Source organism: Panthera uncia, assembly GCF_023721935.1.
Source record: "Panthera uncia isolate 11264 chromosome A1 unlocalized genomic scaffold, Puncia_PCG_1.0 HiC_scaffold_17, whole genome shotgun sequence".
NCBI classification, from domain to species: Eukaryota; Metazoa; Chordata; class Mammalia; order Carnivora; family Felidae; genus Panthera; species Panthera uncia.
Genome location: NW_026057577.1, coordinates 60,674,538 through 60,694,712, shown reverse-complemented (window position 1 = coordinate 60,694,712; position 20,175 = coordinate 60,674,538). Strand labels below are relative to the sequence as shown.

The window sequence follows — 20,175 nt, the reverse complement described above, 5'->3', positions numbered from 1 at the left end:
TCTAAATACAAGTTTAAGGAAAACGCAGGAAGGAACACACCAAACAACATCACAGAGATACAATCAGAAACAAAACAAAACAAAACAAAACAAAACAAAACAAAAACAACAAAACAACAGACTACAAATACTATAGGACCAAAAACCTTGTTTCTCCAACAAAAATTTGTGAGGAAAAAAAGAGAGAGAGGGGAATGAGAATCTTAGTTTCAAAAGTCTTAAGGGTTGTTAACCATTTTAATGTATAAGCCTTATTTGAATCCTGATTCAAAGAAACTATAAAAAAACAAATATGAAAATTTAAGCATCAATTGCTTACTTAATATTAAGAAATTATTAATTTATTTGTGATAATAGAAATGTGGTTATATTATTTTTAAGAGTTCTTATCTTTTTTTAAACTTTTTATTTTGAGATAACTGTAGAATCACATGTAGTCATAAGAAATGATACAAAAAGATCATTCATGGGGCACCTGGGCGGCTCAGTTGGTTAAGTGTCTGACTTCAGCTGAGGTCATGATCTCACAGTTCATGGGTTCAAGCCCCACGTTGGGCTCTGCACTGACAGTTCAGAGTCTGGAGCCTGCTTCAGATTCTGTCTTCCTCTCTCTCTGCACCTCCCTAACTTGTTCTCCCTCTCTCTCTCAAAAATAAATAAACATTAAAAAAAAAAAAAAGATCATTCATACCCTTCACCCAGTTCCCCAGTGGTAACATCTTGCAAAACTATAGTACAATATCACAACCAAGATACTAACATTGATGCACTCAGTGACAGGATATTTCCATTGATACAAGGCTCCCTCGTGTTGCCTTTTATAGCCATACCCTCTTCCTTCCCAGGAACACCTTCTTCTCTAACACCCAACAACCACAGATTCATTCTCTAATCTATAATTTTGTCACTTAAAAAATGTTAGATTAAATGGAATCATATACTATGCAACCTTTTGAGGTTGGCTTTTTGTACTCAGAATAATTCTCTGGACACTCATCCAGGTTGGTCAGCATATCAGTAGTTGGTTCCTTTGTATTACCTAGTAGTATTCCCTAGTAAGGATGTACCACGTTGTTTAATCTCCATGCTCTGAAGGACATCAGAGTTGTTTCCATTTGGGCTACTATGCATATAGCTTCTATAAACACTGGTGTAAAGCCCTTATATTTTACAGATACATACTTAAATTTTTTTGGATGAGATATCATATCTAGGATTTGCTTTAAAAAATTCCAGATTGGAATTTTGACACTAAAATAAATAAGATTGACCATTAGTTTTTAAATGTATTATACTATTACCTCTACTTTTGTATATGTTTATAATTTTCCATAATATAAAGTTGACAAACAAGAAAATAGTACAAACCAATTACTTATCTGACCACATACACACACACACATACATAAACACACACATCTTCAAGTAAAATTGAAGGTATACTTTCTTATATTATGACTTTTAGTCTGTGCCAAGATCACAGGAGTTCTTTACCTAAAACAGCCCACACCTATGAGTGATCATTATTGTAACATTCATTGTACTAATTTGGGCAGATCCAACCTAGGCATCTGTTAACTTACTTTCAGAAGTTCTTTATTAGGCTACAGGGTTGAGATAATAGGTAATTCGTAATATTGGACAAAAGCAGGTAAGTAATCACCATAATCAAATGTATGAGATTCATTAGTGGCTTGTCGTCAAAAGAGAGCATTCATGTCTGACATGAACAGGTCCTTATCATCAAGACAAATGCGGAGAGAACAGAAATGTGATTACTAAAGATGAAGAGCAACAAACTATATGAGCACAATCAAGCCTTAAAATGAAGTGAAATGCATTTTATATTATGTGAGGGCTGCTTTTGTCTTTAAGCCACTCTGGAGGACAGGATATTATTATCACGTTCAGTCTGCAAGCTAATGGCTCTTTAGTATAATTCTGCAAAACGCTATCTACTGTTCAGTGTCGCCAATATTCTATCAGCTCATTCTCCCCTAGTGCTGCATCACACCATCCCCATTACCCCACTGAAGACACCCTACTTTTTCTCCAGATGGGCTTTACAAAAATGAAGACCCACTCTCTCAAAGATCTCAAGCAAAAAAGAGCATGCAAATACCAACTCATTAATGAATCTAGGATTAAAAGTCAAGACCTCCAAAGGAGATATTCATGATGACTTTCACATGTCAGGAATGCAAAGGCAACAACAAGAGTTTCCCTGGCAAGGTCTTTAAACACTGGACATGCACCGTGACAAGCAATTCTAAAGCTTAAACAAAGTTTGTTGTCAAAAGTGGGATACCTGTCCACAGATCAATCCCCATAAGACAAGTTCCAAAGGAACAACTAAATATTACAGTTGTGCCGTACTTTGGTGATACCAACCATCTCTCCCATTAAGTGAGCCCCACGCTTGGGTGCTAACAATCAGTGCTTATTGTGATTTCATCATTACTACTATACTATGACAGGTAGGAAAAAGATGGTCTGTTACTAAGCTGTCTATCTGCCACTTAAGTATCCACAAATGAAAAGATATTAGTCAATTTCTTTAAAAACAATCCATGTACAGATTGGTTCATTTGGCTGGTTTAGCAACTTAGGATTCTATCAATAGAAAGAAATCTGTTGGTAACATGGTATTAGGAAACTAAGAAAATACAGTTGAGTCCAAAGTCTTTTTCATAGGTCACAAGTCAGAACAGAGACACATAGAATTAAAACCCAAAATGACACAGGTCACCAGGAATTGTGCTATGGTCTTGCACTGAGATTAGTAACAGGGCTGCTAGTGGCAGAAAAAGGAAAAGGATAAGAATTGGGCTCAGGAACAAAATGCAAAATGGAAATTAAAAGGAACAGACAAAAAAGGCACTAAAGTGAAATACATGTGTGTTTTGGGATCTTTGTTATCTATCTTTTGCCTCTACTTTTTGCCATCTTCCTGGACTCTTGTAACCAAACATTTTCTGGGTCCTGTGGATTCTGACACTACAGTATACATTTGGAGACAGTCTGTGGTCACTAGCAGAACAATGGAAGTTGAAACTCGTAGCACTCAATACTTAAAGGCTAATCTAAAACGCTTTGCACAGGGGCATTTTGTGGCTCAGTCAGTTAAGTGTCTGACTCTTGGTTTTGGCTCAGGTCATGATCTCATGGTTCGTGAGATCAAGCCCCATGTCTGGCTCCAGGCTGGCAGTGTGGAGACTGCTTAGGGGATTCTCTCTCTCTCTCTCTCCCTCTCTCTCTCTGCCCCTCCCCCACTTGTCCACACACTCTCTCTCCCTCAAAATAACTTTTAAAAAATAAAAAAAAAATCAGGGCGCCTGGGTGGTTCAGTCGGTTAAGCATTCTGACTTCAGCTCAGGACATGATCTCACAGTTCGTGGGTTCGAGCCTGGCATCAGGCTCTGTGTTGACAGCTCAGAGCCTGGAGCCTGCTTTGGATTCTGTGTCCCCCTCTTTCTCTGCCCCTCCCTTGCTCATGCTCTGTCTGTCTCTATCTCTCAACAATAAATAAATGGTAAAAGAAAAAAAATTAAATAAATAAAATGCTTTGCATAAAATAAAACACTCTTGCCAAAAATCTTTATGATTGGATTTGCTTATATAACTCTTTATCCTTCTTCATAGCAACCACCCATGCCTGCTCTACACTACTGGAATTTCAGAGGGGGTCACTTTTGTGAGCTGAAGTGGTTTCAAGAAAGAAACATGAGAGAACAAAAAGGAAATATAAAGATAGAACAAAGGCAATAGGGAAGTCTTTAAGTCTGGAAAGAATTCTAAGAACAAAGTGCACAGAATAGCTTCTGGAAAATGGAAAGCCTTGTTCAGAAGGAGCTGAGACTATATAGAGTGGAGTAGGAGTATAAGATCAGCTCAAAAGGGCAGGTTGGAGCCAGGGGATGGCAGCCATAGAGCCCCAGTCAGGCGTTTAGACCACATGGCATAGGCTTTTGGAAGCTACTACAGGTTTACACATAGGCAAGATAAGTGCACCATGGTTAGGAGGATGTGACTAATGGTACGAGCAGGGAGTGAAGGAGCAGACCTGAGGTGCAAGGGCTTACTAATTGTTCCAGGTGAGGCCACAGGACTAGATCTATGTGTGAGTGCAATGATGGGAAGGGAAAGGAAAGGATTAATTTCAGGGGCTGTGTACTTAAACCTAGTTTTGTCCCTAATTAAAATCTACAAAATGGTCCTTTGGAGTCACTGTCAAAGAACTACTTATAAGATACTAAGGATTCTTATGCTGATTGGGAGGTAAACTGTCATTATTATGATCAAACACATAAGAGAGCATAAAAATTTTAATGGCTGATACGGTCATTTTTAAAGGAGGCTTTGATTAAGCTTAACAGAGGCTGGGAAAAAATAAGATTTTTGATATAAGTAAAAATTATTTTTAAGGAGACCATGATTGGTTGCAAGGTGATGAGTATTTTTAAATTTCTAAAATAATTAACTGCTGATTTTAGCAAGGCAGTAATAATGACTTATATGATTGACAGATCTATTTTTCTCTACTTTTACAAATCTACTTTTTATATCTACTTTTGCAGATGCATTTTCTCTACTTTTTTCAGATCACTTATTGCAAACCTATTATTAATCAAAAGTTAATTTTTTGGCAAACGTACCTATGAGTAAAACTCTGAAGCACTGTAGATGACACAGGCTAAATCATGTACTTCTTAGTGAATATGCCAACTTAGTTTCTATTCTCATTTCCTTCATACATTTTTATTGACCGCTCACTATATGATAAGTACCGAATCAGTGCTAGGTGTACCATAAAGAGAAAGAAAACAGGGTCTGCCCACATGGGAGCACACGGTATAATGACAAAGAAAGACGTTAATATGTTTTTTAAAAACTATCCAAATATATAATTTAAAATTGTGATAAGCACTATAACGGAAAATTACAGGGTGCTTTGAGAGTTTATAACAGGAAGGCTAAACCAACTCTGGATCTGAGAAGGTGTTTTAAAGGAAACTGTTTCTGAACTGAAATTTGTAAGGATATAGGGAAATGAAATGGGCAAAAAGAGTAGGGGAGAGAATACGAGAAGAAAATATGAGCAGAGTGAAAGAATGACATATAATAAAATAAAAATATTCTCTAACCTGTTGGGTAATAGTGTCCCATGGCTCCTGCAGCAGCCTTGTCTTATAGCACTTGTGGATTCCTTCCCATATGTCCTTCAGAGCTAAAGGTCTTCCATCTGCAAAAGTGCATGGTAAAGACTGTCAGTAATCCATTTGACACAATGGTGCTTGGTGTCTACCTAAAACTACTAGAAGAATATTATATTTAAAAAAAAATCTTTGCTAGTACACATATTACTTATGTATCAAAAGAGTGCTATAGGAATTACTATTTTCTTCCTGAGGGAAATTTAAACAGTCAAGCTTCTCTCCTTTGTAAGCATCTAGCAGTTAAATTATCTGCTCATTCATTGCCTATAGGAATTCTGAAAAATAAATAAAATCCAAATGTATTTTAGAGATGACTAATAGATACAAGCATAGGAAAAAGACCAGGTAGACAGACTTCCATATTCACAAGGGTGCACTACCAATACCTCTGAAATCTTAACACTCCCTCTAGTTCTTAAATCAAAGACCGTACACATGCTTCATTCACTCTCTCATTGACTAAATATCTGTAATGTTCAAATCACACTGCTGAGTACCATGGGGAATAGAGAAAAGGAAAGCACACAGTTTCTCCCAATAAGAAGCGTACCATTTGCTAGTGAAACTATGACAAGTGTATCGAGAGTATATTGATACTAAAACACTAGGTAGAAAGCGGTCACTGCCAAGACGAAAACTGCAATTCTCAGACAGTCCAGAGGAGGGAGCCATTAACACCCAGTGTTTGTGACAGGTGGAGAAGGAATAGTTAAGGCTGGAGGGACATGAGAAGGAATCAGTATGAAGAGATTAAGACAATGTCTAGTGAACAAGAGTTCTCTCTTCCTTTCTTTAAACAGCTTTGACAATTCACCTATATTCGTAACAATCCAAATAATTTATTTTATGAAGGCCACCATGGCATAAGGTTAGTAGAGAAATAGGTGTCTAAATTGGCAAAATAAAGTAGTAAGAGAAAATTACCTAAAGACCTTGAAAGCACAAACTGCCAGCAGAAGGTGGTCTTACTACTAGAATTTAATGCTACTGTCCCACTCAGAGCTATCAAGTCCTCAGAACTTATGAGTGTGCTCCCTTCTTTAAGCAAGCGGAAAATAACACTTAAAGAAAGCTCATCAGTACGTCAAATCATTAGACCCGAAGAAGTATTTGGTCATCAGGTTACAATAAAACTCAGAGAAATAATCTACTCAAACCACACCCCCAAAAGCAAAAGGTATTTCATTCAGACTTATGGAGTTTAAGTAGAGATGGCGAAGTGTAAGAGAAGATCTCTGGACTTGGGAGTCCAGGCTGAGTTTGAATTCTGCTGTTGAATTCTGTTGTTGAATTCTGAGTTTGAATTCTGCTGTTTGAATTCAGCACTCTCTATGGACTGCAAGCTATCTGGCTTTCAACCTTACCTGTAAATGAGGATAATTATCCTTTTCAAATTCTGTTCATGTGAACAGGTGTGCATCAGTGAACACACCTGGGACTGGGTCAGGCACACAGTCAGAGCTTAATACATAGTAGGTAGGTATCTCCTCCTAGCTCCCACTGAACGGCTCCGGTAACTTTCACACTACAAAGCTAAGGGATTCACTTAAGGGCCATTATTTCTTAGAATTTTCTCATGTTCCTACACCATGCACATTGTGTTTGATGATATAATACATTAATACCATAGGCAGGGCATTTCTCATGTTTGACCTGAAAAGTTGAACTTTTCCTCAACCTTTATTTTCAATAAATAGCAATAGAATATTTTGATACATTTTCAATAAGTATCTTCATCTTGGCATTTATCTGGCGGCAGGAGACCATTATCTTGTGATAAATAGTTTTATTCCATTGACATTTCCATGTCTGTAAAATGAACAAGATTTATTCATCCAATTAACATTTGAATGTCATGTTTAGCTACAAGTTAAAAACAAGCTGCCTTCAGTATCTGTGTTATATTGTTTTCTGAACACATTTACAGAGCAGGGCCAAACTTTGCCCTTAAGATAAGCACTACACATCTTCAAAATATGTATGTGCACACGTGTGTGTGTGTGTGTGTGTGTGTGTGTGTGTGTGTGTGTGCACTGATGTTCAAAGAGGGGAATAGGATCTTAAGTACTTCAATGTTAAAAAGTAAACCAAATAATAAAATTATAAACAGATGACATGCTTTTAAAATAATTTTCAGATGTCAAAGTTAGAAGAAATCAAGTCGTAGGAGAATAAAATGTTAGAGCTGGTATAATTACTCAATTTATCAATAAGGCAACCAAGGTCTTGGGAACCATACATCAGCCAAAATTATGCAGCCAGTTCATGACTGCACTGGAGGTGGAATTGCCCTTCCTGCTGGAAGTGCCCTTCCTGCTGTTCCCTCAGCCTCTGAGGGCGGAGACCATGTTTATCCTTTCCCCACTACAGTCCCACAGTGCAGTTCCAAGCCCCATCACTCACACATTGCAAATGCTTTATAAATATTTACTGAATAAATGATAAATGAAAGGACACCCTACTTAATCTTATTTCCTCTAAGACAGAGAAAGGCTTTGCAGACCTAGAGAAGAATGCTGGGTTTAATATCAATAATGATTTTAATTTTACTCCTTAAAATATTCCACCCAACAACCTAAGGATGGGGTAAGTGGTTCAGATATTACCACTGACAAAAACCCACATATTCTGCTGTAACCATTCATACAAAATGCAATAATCAGCAGCTAGCAGCAATGTGGAAAGACCCAGAACAAATGGTATAAAATATTTTCATCAGATTTGATGCTAGAATTGAGGGTATGTGACATAAATTTTCAGACAATACCAAATTTACAGGGAAAAAAGCTAACATATTACAACAGAGGAATTAAAAAAATGATCTGCTCAACTTAGAATAACAGATAATTACAGAGTTAAAAATAATAAGTTCAAAGCATAAAAGGATGCCTGATAGTCCTACATGCATGTTTATAACAGTGCTACCTACCTGCTAGAAAGAAAACAGTGTTTTTTAAGTGAATAGATGTGATTAAATTCTCTAACGCATTTACAGACTGTTTAAAAACACACGTATTAAGACGCCTGGCTGGCTCAGTCATTTGAGCATCTGACTCTTGATTTCAGCTCAGCTCGTGATCGTGAGGGTATGAGCTGTGACTGGGCACATGGTAAAGGCTTAGAGAAAAGAACCCACATCATATTTCATTAACTCATTATTGTCTTATGTGTATGTGGGAGGCTTGTGGGATCAAGCTCTGTGTCGGGCTGCACGCTGAGCATGCAGCCTGCTTGAGATTCTCTCTGTGTGTATCTCTCTCTCTTTCTCCCTCTCTCTCTCCATGACTCATGCCATCTCTCTCTAAAATAAAAAATATATTAATAATATGCTTTAAAAAAAAACATGGATTGGGTGCCTGGGTGGCTCAGTCGGTTGAGCATAGGACTTTGGCTCAGGTCATGATCTCATGGCTCGTGAGTTCAAGGCCCATGTCGGGCTCTGTGCTGACAGCTCAGAGCCTGGAGCCTGCTTCAGATTTTGTGTCTCCCTCTCTCTCTGCCACTCCCTTGATCATGCTCTGACTCTCTCTCTCTCAAAATAAATAAATATTAAAAAAAAAAAAAGGATTAATGATGCTTAAATGAGTGCTTATACTAGCTACTCTGACAAGAGTGCCAATCTCTCCAGCTTCTGCTGACCATTTCCACTGCAGATGATTTGGGAAATATAGCTTTGCCTCCCACATACACATAAGACAATAATAACTTAATGAATTATGATGTGGGTTCTTTTCCCTAACCCTTTATCATCAATGTGCCCAGTCACAGCTCTTACCCTCACGATCAAAGACATACAAAAGTTAGTTTTATGATCTTTTATGCAAAAACAAAAATTTTTGACATAATCATAAAATATATTCAAAATATTATTGTGACTCTAATTATTTCAAAACCAAATGGAAACTTCAGAAATTCCAGTGAAACCATTAAACTGAGATCATCGAATAGATTTCAAAAATCATGTCACAGAAGTAGAGCTTAAATGTTACAGTTAAAGAACTTTGTGATTTTTTTTTTAATTTTAGAGCATGCACAAGCTGGGGACAGGGGGGGGGAGAGAGAGAGAGAGAGAGAGAGAGAGAGAGAGAGAGAGAGAGAGAGAAAATCCCAAGCAAGCTCCATGCTCAGTGCAGAGCCCAATGTGGGGCTCTATTCCATGACCTTGAGATCATGACCTGAGCTGAAATCAAGGGTAGGACATTCAAATGACTGAGCCACCCAGGTACCCCTGGACTTTGTGATTTTGAATCTATTTATGAAAACCAAAGACCTGGGGCGCCTGGGTGGCTCAGTCGGTTAAGCGTCGGACTTCAGCTCAGGTCATGATCTCGAGGTCCATGAATTCGAGCCCCGCGTCGGGCTCTGGGCTGATGGCGCAGAGCCTAGAGCCTGCTTCCGGTTCTGTGTCTCCCTCTCTCTCTGCCCCTCCCCCGTTCATGCTCTGTCTCTCTCTGTCTCAAAAATAAATAAACGTTAAAAAAAAAAATTAAAAAAAAAAAAAAAAGAAAACCAAAGACCTGAAACTTTAACTTAACATAAAATCGTGGGCATAAGTAAATATTTAGTTAAGCTCATGAAACACATTATAATGTGCCTTCATGTTCAGTTGAAGGTATCTTCAATCAGAAACTTTAAATCATGCTAAGAGGGTCTATTTTTTCTGTCTGGCCTCAGTCAGATATGACATAAGCATACTCAATCAACAACTCCCTAGTTTTAGACCTAAGATATTCGATAGCACCAATTTTAACATGCTTAGAAATCTCATTAATCACACTGAGGCTGAGAAGCTCAGTAAAATCCCTTGCATACTTGAAAAATTGAAGTAGAAGCTGAAATAATTTCAGCGGCAACCTACAAAGTAAGCATGGTAAATTAAGGTCATTTATTTAACAAGTGTTTATAGAGTGCCTACTGTGTGCCTCTATCTCCTGGAATGACAATACACATCTGAGCTAAAGGAATATTCTGTCAGCAACCTAGAATGTCAATGACAAAAGAAGAAGAGACATTGGATGAAAAATAGAATAATTAAAAAGTACAATCTTTAGCAACTGCCAGTAGCATTTAATTTAACAATTTTCATATAAAATCTCTCAATTGAATAATAACCTACATGTCAAGTAATCTATATATTACTCAAAATGTGCGGCTCTCTAAATTAAATTTCTCAGGGCTATTAGTTTTCATGAATCAAATAACAGCATGAGATATTTCACCGGCACCACCTAACTCTAGCACAAGCACGCAGAAGTCACCTTTATCCTATTGTGCATGGTTTCACTAAAATTTCATAACTCCTAAAATGAAGATTACAGAGAGTATACATTATTTACAGTAAGTTGAATAATAATGTTCTGAACGTGGTCACTAGAAATAAAAAGGAAAGGGTGTATTATTCACAATGAAATCTGTCATTATTCAATATACTGTCTTCAAGAGAGGTTTGAAGGATATAAAATTCATGTCATACTCCACAGTAAGGCAGAGATGATGCTCCACCAAAGGGGAAAATTCATTTTTGCTTCAGTGAGAAAATTATATTGTGATATGAAATGAGTGTTAAGTGTTCATGTACATTCATACCAGAAACTATGCTGCCTAATTCTGTAATTTTTATTTATTCCTATGTACATTTCTATCATTTTGTGTCTTTACTAATCTCAGGAAATCTGAAAAAATATTCCAAAAATACAGATTATGGAAACTTCTCTTTACTTACATACGATATCAGTTAACCTACATGTTTCCTAAATTTTGGTTACTGCATCATACAGTAAAAAATGAGCTAAGGAGTTTGAGTCTCAACCCCATAATTTTCTATGTACCTTTGAATAAATCATTTAACCCCTCCGAGCACTCAGTTTTTATGAATGTGCACAAGGATAATACCAGCTCCTATTTTACAATGTTATTGTGAGGATCAAGATACACAACACACCTAGCATTTTTTTTTAATGTTTATTTTTATTTATTTATTTATTTATTTATTTATTTATTTATAGCCCAATGCAGGGCTCAATCTCACTAACCACCACGAGATCATGACCTGAGCGGAAATCAAGAGTCAGAAGCTTAACCAACTAAGCCACCCAGGTGCCCCAACACAGCTAGCGTTATTGAAAGGTACTACATGCCAAGCCCCATTTCATATATCAGCTTACAAACCTCAAAATTCTATGAAGTAGGTATTACTACTATGATTATTATTATCTCAAAAAAATTTTTTTTGGATGACAGAAAAAAAAAAAAGTTAGATAACTGCAGTTTGTTAGTAGCAGAGCTGGGAATCAGAACCAATGCTTTCTGGCTCCAGACCCTGCACTTTTACCACTACGCTCTGTCGCTACCCAGGAGCTCTGTGCAAACCATAAAGCAATGCACACATATTGGTTATGCTGTTGTAGTTGTCACTAGTGGTCTCCACTAACACTGCCTAACCTAGGAGTATCTAGAATTTTGCCTTTCCTGGGTTTCTTACTAGGCTGTCCTGCTCTTTCACTCATCACTGCATGGACAAATCCCAAGTCCAGCCAAGATCTCTCTTAATCACTCCAGCTCAAGATAATCTCTGCTCTCTGATCCCTGGTAGCAGTTTTCCCCCCAGCTTTACTGAGATATAATGGACATATAAAATTGTGTAACTTTAAGGTATACAACATGACATAATATATGCATATATTAGGAAATGTTTACCACAAAAGGTTAGTTATCACATCCATCACCTCGCCATAGTTAACCATTTGTATGTGTGTGGTTAGAACATTTAGAATGTACTCTCTTGGTTAACTTTCAGGTGTACAATAAAATATTGTTAATGATAGACACCATGCTGTATATTAGATCCCCAGAACTACTTATCTTATAAATGAAAATCTGTACCCTTGAGCCAACATTTCCTCATTTCCCCTACTGCCCAGCCCCTGGCAACCACCGATCTACTCTTCGTGGTGGCAACTTTTACCTCTATTATGGCTTGTCCTTATATTGTCCTTGTTAGTAAATTTCAGATCTGTCTTGTTTCCCTCACTAGACCATATGCTCCTTGAGGGCATCATCCATCTCTGATTTCCTTTATTCATCTCTGTATTCCACAGACACCTTCATGCCTTGTGCACAAATATCTTTGAATGGTTGGATAGATGAACATTCAACATTATTTCTACAGCAATTAGCACAATTACTACTAAGAATAAAGACTGAACAATCATGATTAAAAATCACAATTTATATTTAAAAAAAACATGCTTGGGGGCACCTGGCCGGCTCAGTCAGTTCAGCGTCCAACTCATGATTTCCACTCAGGTCATGATCTCACGGTCATGAAATTGAGCCTTGCATGGGGCTCTGCACTGAGTATGGGGCCTGTTTGGGATTCTCTCTTTCTCTCTCTGCCCCTCCCCCATGTGCCTCTCTCTTTCTCTCTCAAATAAATAAATAAATAAATAAATAAACAAACAAATAAATTTAAAAAACATGATTATATAAATCTATAGTATTAAGTAGACGCAGATAGAGTGGATATTTTATTTTTCAGTATCCAAACATACTTCCAACTTGGGAGAGAAATTCCAAAATAAGTAGAAGGCAGAGCCCCACTTCTCACCACTAAAGCCAAAGGAAGGCAGACATTCCTGTCATTCTAATGCATTCAGATGACTCTAAGTTCTACCTTTCCAATAAATCCTTTTTTGTTTATCATGGTCAGCTCCAATTATTTGCAACCAAGTATACCTAACAAATATAGCCCAAATGGTTTAAAAGACCTGCTTAATCATTATGTATTTTTAAAATTACTGGTGCAAATTTTTTAAATGTTATATATTTGTCTAGTAATTTGAGTAGAAAACAAATATAAGATATCTTTCAATTACATGAGAAAGTGTATGTATGTTGCAATCTATTTTTATGAGAAATATGGCCAACAGGACAAAAAGGAGTAATTTTTTTAATGTTTGTTTATTTATTTATTTATTTATTTTTATGTAGTTTTTTTAATGTTTACTTTTGAGAGAGAGAGAGAGAGACACACACACACACAGGGCGAGCAAGGGAGGGGCAGAGAGAGAGGGAGACACAGAATCTGAAGCAGGCTCCAGGCTTCGAGCTGTCAGCTCAGAGCCTGACACGGCGCTCGAACCCACGAACCACAAGATCATGACCTGAGCTGAAGTTGGATGCTCAACCAAAGGAGCCACTGAGGCACCCCTAATGTTTATTTATTTTTGAGAGACAGAGAGAGAGAGGGAGAGGGAGAGAGAGAGAGGGAGACATAGAATCCGAAACAGGCTCCAGGCTCTAAGCTGTCAGCACAGAGCTTGACACAGGGCTCGAACTCATTAACCGTTAAATGGTGCCCTGACCTGAAGTAGGACACTTATTGAGGTAGGACACTATTGAGCCACTCAGAAGCCCCCAAAAGTACTGATTTTGAGTCACCATAAACAGTCCACATATTGTGTTAAAAACTAGTAATAATGCAAGTGATGCTATAATCTCTCATTTAAATTAAGTTAAATACTTACCTAGTGGAAGTACATACAAAACCTTCTTGAGGAATCTCTTAATCAAAAAATGTCCCAAGGGAAGCAATGTTGGGTCCACAACATACCCAAGATACCAATTTTGAATTGATACCTACCTATTCATCAGCACTCCAAGGACCAAATCACCAGATGAATATCTACGAGGTTAGGTCTACTAGTTCTGAAACAGAAGGCACTCTACCCAAAGTGTTCTGAGGCTTTGATTCCAACCTCATGGTCCAGCATCCCAGTACTCAGCATTTTGGACTCCTGGCTCTCTTCAAACCTCGGTACCTCCAGCACTTGGACCTACTATGCCATATAGAAGTACCTTGAGTATCCATCTAACTTGATCCTCTCCCTACAGAAAAGGCAGTCTCCACCTTCTTAGCATTGCACCTAATATATGGATTTAAAGAACTCTGCTTTGATGACTTTAGAGAAGGAGGAAAGCAATAACCTAGCTTCAAATTGAACAGTGGTATTTTTTCACCAGATTTAGAAAATAGGCAAATGAGTTTTTGTGCTGTGCATACAGTATGCACTCATGTATGTTTTTAAAGGCTGTTTCACATAGGACCCATTTGCCAAGAGTAAGCAAAGAAATGTTTCTTCTTTATGGAGCACAACACAAGTATCCACCTGTCTAGGAAAGCTAAAACATAGTCTCTCACAGGTAAGAAAATAAACTTACCTTTTCATGTCTTCTTCTTCGTCTCTGGATCCACTTAAAATCTGTTGCTTTTTGCGAATGTGGTGTTTTGTACTAACACAAGTTAGAATGAACCTTTTGGCTAATTAGCTCTCCCTGTAGTTTTGTTTCACATTTCTCTCACATTTTTTTCTTTAATACATTCTTAAACCAGGGCTTGATTTTTCAGTGGGATTCTATTCCCATCATATGTCCTAAGCCAGCATCTTAACTCCCCATATTGTTTCAAGCATTTACATGGTTCAACAAATAATTCTTGTTAAACATCCTCTATTGTTTGGATTTTTCAATTTGAATATCTTTGTATGAGTTAAATAGTTTTTCATTATTTCTTAATAACTTTCACTGTTTGCTCTTTAAATTTCATTTCAATCCCTAGAATCTCTTTTCAACTTACTAAAATTCATGTTCCATTCCATTATCATGGCTGTGGCTAGATTTACTAACTTATATAAATACATGAACTTCCTTAAAGATTCTCTGCAATCAAATAAGACTCTAAATTATCTGTCAAATCATTTTCTAGTTTCTGCTTATTGTAAATAATTAACTAGAATTATTTTTGCCTCGATCTTTAAATATCTCTCTAATCCAACTTTTCTTTACTGTTCAACAAGCTGCCTTAACTCTCACTGTGCTGGCAACCCCTTCCAACCCATTATCTCTGTCATAATTTGACCTCAACATATCTTTAAAAACATTTCTTCCACAGCTCATCCTAAGGAAACCTGTACTTCAAACTGGCCTCTCACTGTTCCCCAAATATGCCATCCTCTCTCCAGCTCTATAGCTTGGCACTCACCCTCCTCATCTTCTCCAATGTTTTTCCCAGCCTCTTCAGAAAAACCAACCTGTTACCTTCCCTTCCAAGCTGTTGGATGGAGCTGTGGATATTTTACTTTTATTCCCCAACGTCCTCCAACTCCATCTTTCTGTTTTCCTGCTATTCTCTTCTATGGGATGCATAGAAGGCTATTCTCTTCTGTGGAATGCATTCCAAAGATGACTTCTTGTTCCAGACCATGAACAAGCCTCTTACTCTTCTTCTTTGATGATTTACACACTGCTCTAAGTCCAAACTTTCCATTATTCTCCCTTTATTCTGGCCTTTATCATGGTTTGGTTCATACTGCCTTTGAGAGTGAATCATTCTTTGGCTATTCCTTTCTCCCTGTTTCTCAATAAGCATCCTTTAGGCGTATAACAAGTAGACAAATCTTCCACATGAAATATCTGGGTTACATTTTTAATTCTATACACTTACTCCCTGGGCCAATAATAGAATGGATCTCCAGAAAGAACACATTCAGTTGCTGAATGGAAGAAATGTTTCCTTCCCTATTCAAAAGCAGCCCTACTGACTAATTAAAGAAATATGTCAAAACAGTTCCCAAGAAGAACCCATATGTCAGCCAAAGAATTAAATATTTTGAAAATGAGAAGAACCACTTGGTCTATTTTTCAATAGAGATTGAGAACAAAGGAAAAGAAGAAAGACAGAGCAGGAATAAATCAGAATTCAAGCTGAAATAAATATAGAAATCTCTAGTTGTAATGAAAAGGAAAACTATGTAAGCTTAGGACTCTGGTGAAGCCCTAAGACATTAAGTACATGCCTAAGGTTTACACTACATTTCTAACACTTGCCATAAGCTTTTGACCAAAACCAAGCCCTCCAAAAGGAAAAATGGGACACAAAAAGGTCCTGAAATGATGGGCAATAGACAAAGCCTTCTGCATGATACAAATACTTCTCTACCACAACGTGCTTCAAAAATAGTGGTGGAGGGGGGAGGGGAGCGCCTGGGTGGCTCAGTCAGTTAAGCATCTGACATCATGGCTCAGGTCATGATCTCATGGTTTGTGAGTTTGAGCCCCACGTCGGGCTCTGTGCTGACAGCTCGGAGCCTGGAGCCTGCTTCAGATTCTGTGTCTCCTTCCCTCTCTGCCCCTCCCCAACTTGTGCTCTGTCTCTCTATGTCTCCCAAAAAATAAATAAACATTAAAAAAAATAGTGGTTGGGGGGGCCGTTAGTGAGCACTTGAAAATGTCAGTGTTTTTCTAAGAATGGATTTCATAAACTGCCAAGCACTATTTGAATGTAGAGTATTTATTATTATTACACAGAAGGGCAGTTACCTCTCACCCACTGCTGGGTAACAAATGTATTAAGTGTGTTCCACTGCCCCCTCCAAACTTAAAATTGGAAAAGGAGTTAGAAAAAGAAGAATACTGGGAAGGACTTAGTTCTTCTCTTAAAACCATGTTACCCCCTAGGGAACTGGGATCCTAAATGCCCAAGTAGTAGGAATGAGAGGTGCTCACTCAGCAGCAGAATGTGTCATAATTTGGCTGTCTGCCTTCAAGGAGCAAATAAAAAATATGTGTTTAAAGAAGCAGGGCAGCTGCCCAGCGAGTTTGGATGCCCACCCCTTGAGTTCTCAGGACTCTTTTTTCCTTAGTCAACCACTCATGCAGTCTCTGAGAAGCATCAGACTAAAGAGTAATGATACGTAGTTGTTTTGGGTCCTGAAGTTCCTGGAGACAACAGCATCACTCTCTTCCTTATAACCCTCCAGAGCAGTTCAAATAAGACCCCATCACAAGGTTTCCATCTTTGGGTTGTATGCAGAAATGGTTAGAAATTCTTCATCATTAGTTCATTCAATAATACTTACTGATACTGTATCACAGTTGATACTGTGGGTATCAAAATGAGTAAGAGAAATAGCAAATGTCATATATGTATTACACACATGCACACACACACACGCACACACACCACACTGCTATGAATAAAGCTTATCACTTTGTAGGTTGTAGATACTCACTATCAATTTCCTTCCTCCCTCTTTTTACCTTACAGCTCCACCTTCTAACTTATTATTTTATAGGGGACAAGCAAATAAATAGTTCTGTTACAGTGAAACCTGTGATATTATATATGATATGATGTGAAATGATATGACAATAAGTGACAAGAGCAAGTGCCATGTTAGCTGAGTCCTAGGCAATAGTTGGCATGGTGGTCATTGGCCAGTACAGAGGAATAAGAAGTATTCCCATTCACAATTCAATGTGTCTGCATTTCAAGAAACACAATAAATATTTCTTCTGGAATCTAAACCATAAAAGAAAAGGTCCTATCAATTTAAATGGGAACTATTACTACAAACTGCTTTACCTAAAAAACAAAACAAAACAAAACAAAAAACAAAAAGAAATATCAGAAGAAAATTCAGATCAGAGCAGAGAAACCAATTCTTACTAACAATCAAATGGAAAAGAAATTCTAAATATCTGTGAAAAACAAGGCTAAGTGAACTATTTCTGAAGCAACAAAAAGACCCCTGAGCAAGAAATTTTATAATCATCCTCTTTCTAGGTCGGAACTCTCTCAGAATGAGACAAAGAAAAATCTGGACCTGGAATATGAGGAATACGTTAGGAATCCATTCACCACACTAACAGACATTTGTTTAACAAACAGATGGAGGGCCAGAGTAATCAGATATAACAGGAAATGGGAATGGAATAAGGGGAATACATGAAAAATTATGACTCTAGAATAAAGGGCGAAACATTTTTAGAATGTCCATTAGGTTATGTTAGCAGAAAAGAGAAAAGAAATTCCTAGAATATGATAAAGGAAAGAACCATTTTTCATGTTTCTCTACAGGAAAAAATCCAGTATGCTTTGAAAAATTAAATTTGATATTTTAATGTACCTGAATAAACACTAAATAAATTCTGGAATTTAAAAATTCCTAGGGCTCATTCCACACAACACAGAATGGGGAGGAAGGAACAAGGAATCCTGCTGTATAAAAAAAATGACTTGTTTTGGCTTTCTTTCATTAAGCATAAATAAAGGGTGTCTTAAAAGTAGATAGGTAGGATCCAAGAGAGTTAGTGGGGTTTTTGTTTGTCTGTTTGTTTGTTTTTGAAGAAAAAGCAAACCATCATAAAGAAAAGATCTTGGGAAGTACACAAATTTCATTAAAATATAATCGGACTTGCAGGAACAATTACTGTGCTGTACTGTAAGGGGAGCTGTTGGCACATAAGAGCAAAGTGCACATATGAGCTCATCCACCGGCCTCGGCAAGACCCACTTCCAGCTAGAAGCAGTCATGTTTCAACACCTCCGATTCCCTAATGCTGACAAGCTAAACAACTTGTTTTGTCTCTGGGAGCTCTTCTCTGGTGATTAACTGCTTATGGTGAATACTAATTATATGAAAGTACAGTATTGAAGAAGCGGTGTCCTATTTCCTCTACCTGCAGCCTTGATATGTCTTTGAATCTAGAAAGGTACTGGGTAGACACACTGCAAACCAAAAACAAGAAAAATATTTCCCTCCCCCATGGTAAATAAATGTATCCCCTTCTACTTTTTAGTATAACAGAGTTCACTGGCAAGAACCCTACTTTAATGTTTGGACTCCAAACCAAATAGAATTACAACATAATAAAGTGGGTGTTTTCAAGGCCTTTAATAATCATATGGATAAACCTGCAGCAAGAGTTCACAAATTAGTAACTATCAGTGTCCTCAATTCCCCATGTCCCATGTTGAAAATTTACCCCAAATTGTCACTTCTTAGGAAGTGCACCTCAGATTAAAATCTTCTCACCAGGGAGTCTATGAGAATTTGTTCTTGTGTTTTAAATCCTAAGTGCTTGTTAAACCGCCAACACTGCAAAATTAGAGACCATTAAACAATATAAGGCAGCAAGTGATTAAATCTACCAAATACACATTCAAAGCAGCTTAAGCTACTTTTTAATTAAAAATAAAATATCACTGGCTAAATTCAGATGTCTTAGCTATCCAGAAAAAGTTAGAAGGCTGTTCAAAATGCAAAATGCTGCAGATAGGCCATATAGAAAAGGAGAAATAGGGGAAAGGGTAGGCTGGGGAGGCAGAGCCTTGCAATGCAGATCCGGTTTAGGCAGAGGACAAGAAGGGGGGAGTCCTCATGGCACTATGGCTTTATCAGCCAAGTCCTCAGAGGAGACAGGGTGTTTCACCTTCTTTGGCAAGGAGAACAAGTTGAGTAACAGCATCTCAGAAAGCTTAGGCACTGGAGATGTATAGATGGTCGAAGGAAATGTTAGTGCTATTTTTAAACATAGCTTGAACTAACTGATAAACAGTTCCTGAAATAATTATTAGCAATTGGGAAAGGAGGCATGGGGGCTTTTGAGTTAATGGAATCGCTTACATTGAAAGAAATTTTTACTGTAAAGTTAGAAGTATATAAACATTGTAGCTTTAAGTTGTTCCTACTTGTTTAAAGAAAAGAAAAAGGGCCAGGGGGGCTTAGTCAACGTTGGGCAAGAGGCCAAGAATCTGAAGATCAGACTTAAGGCTGGGATGATATCATTCACTCTGAAGTCTTGATACTCCTTCTAAAGCATGAGAAAATTTACTGGTAAAACCTTACCTCACCCACACTTTTCTTATTTTTAACTCTATTTTTTTTTCCTCTCAGGAATAATTTTCTAAATCTGCTTTCTGCCTTACATGTAAATGTTATGAATTTACATTTAGCTTCCGACATGGTCTTACCTAAAAAGCTTGCCCTAAAGTAAAGCACAGGCACTTGGTAGCTACAGGAGTATAAAACATGATATTCATATTTAATCACTTGGCTTCCCGTTGTGGTCTCAGTCACTTCAGAATCATCCAGGGGTAGTTCTAAAGCCTCCTGAAAAA

At 37.5% G+C, this 20,175-nt stretch overlaps 1 protein-coding gene across 8 annotated transcripts in view; it reads right to left on the bottom strand.

Moving 5' to 3' along the window:
• Window positions 1-20,175, bottom strand: part of ATG10 (autophagy related 10) — a 259,495-nt gene that overhangs the window by 83,800 nt on the left and 155,520 nt on the right. For all 8 annotated transcript variants that reach the window (XM_049649756.1, XM_049649757.1, XM_049649753.1 and 5 more), the window contains 2 exons: window positions 20,029-20,167; window positions 5,145-5,242 (listed from right to left, as the gene is read on the bottom strand). In XM_049649756.1, coding sequence (XP_049505713.1) covers window positions 5,145-5,242; window positions 20,029-20,167 — 237 coding nt within the window. The remainder of the gene's footprint in view (window positions 1-5,144; window positions 5,243-20,028; window positions 20,168-20,175) is intronic.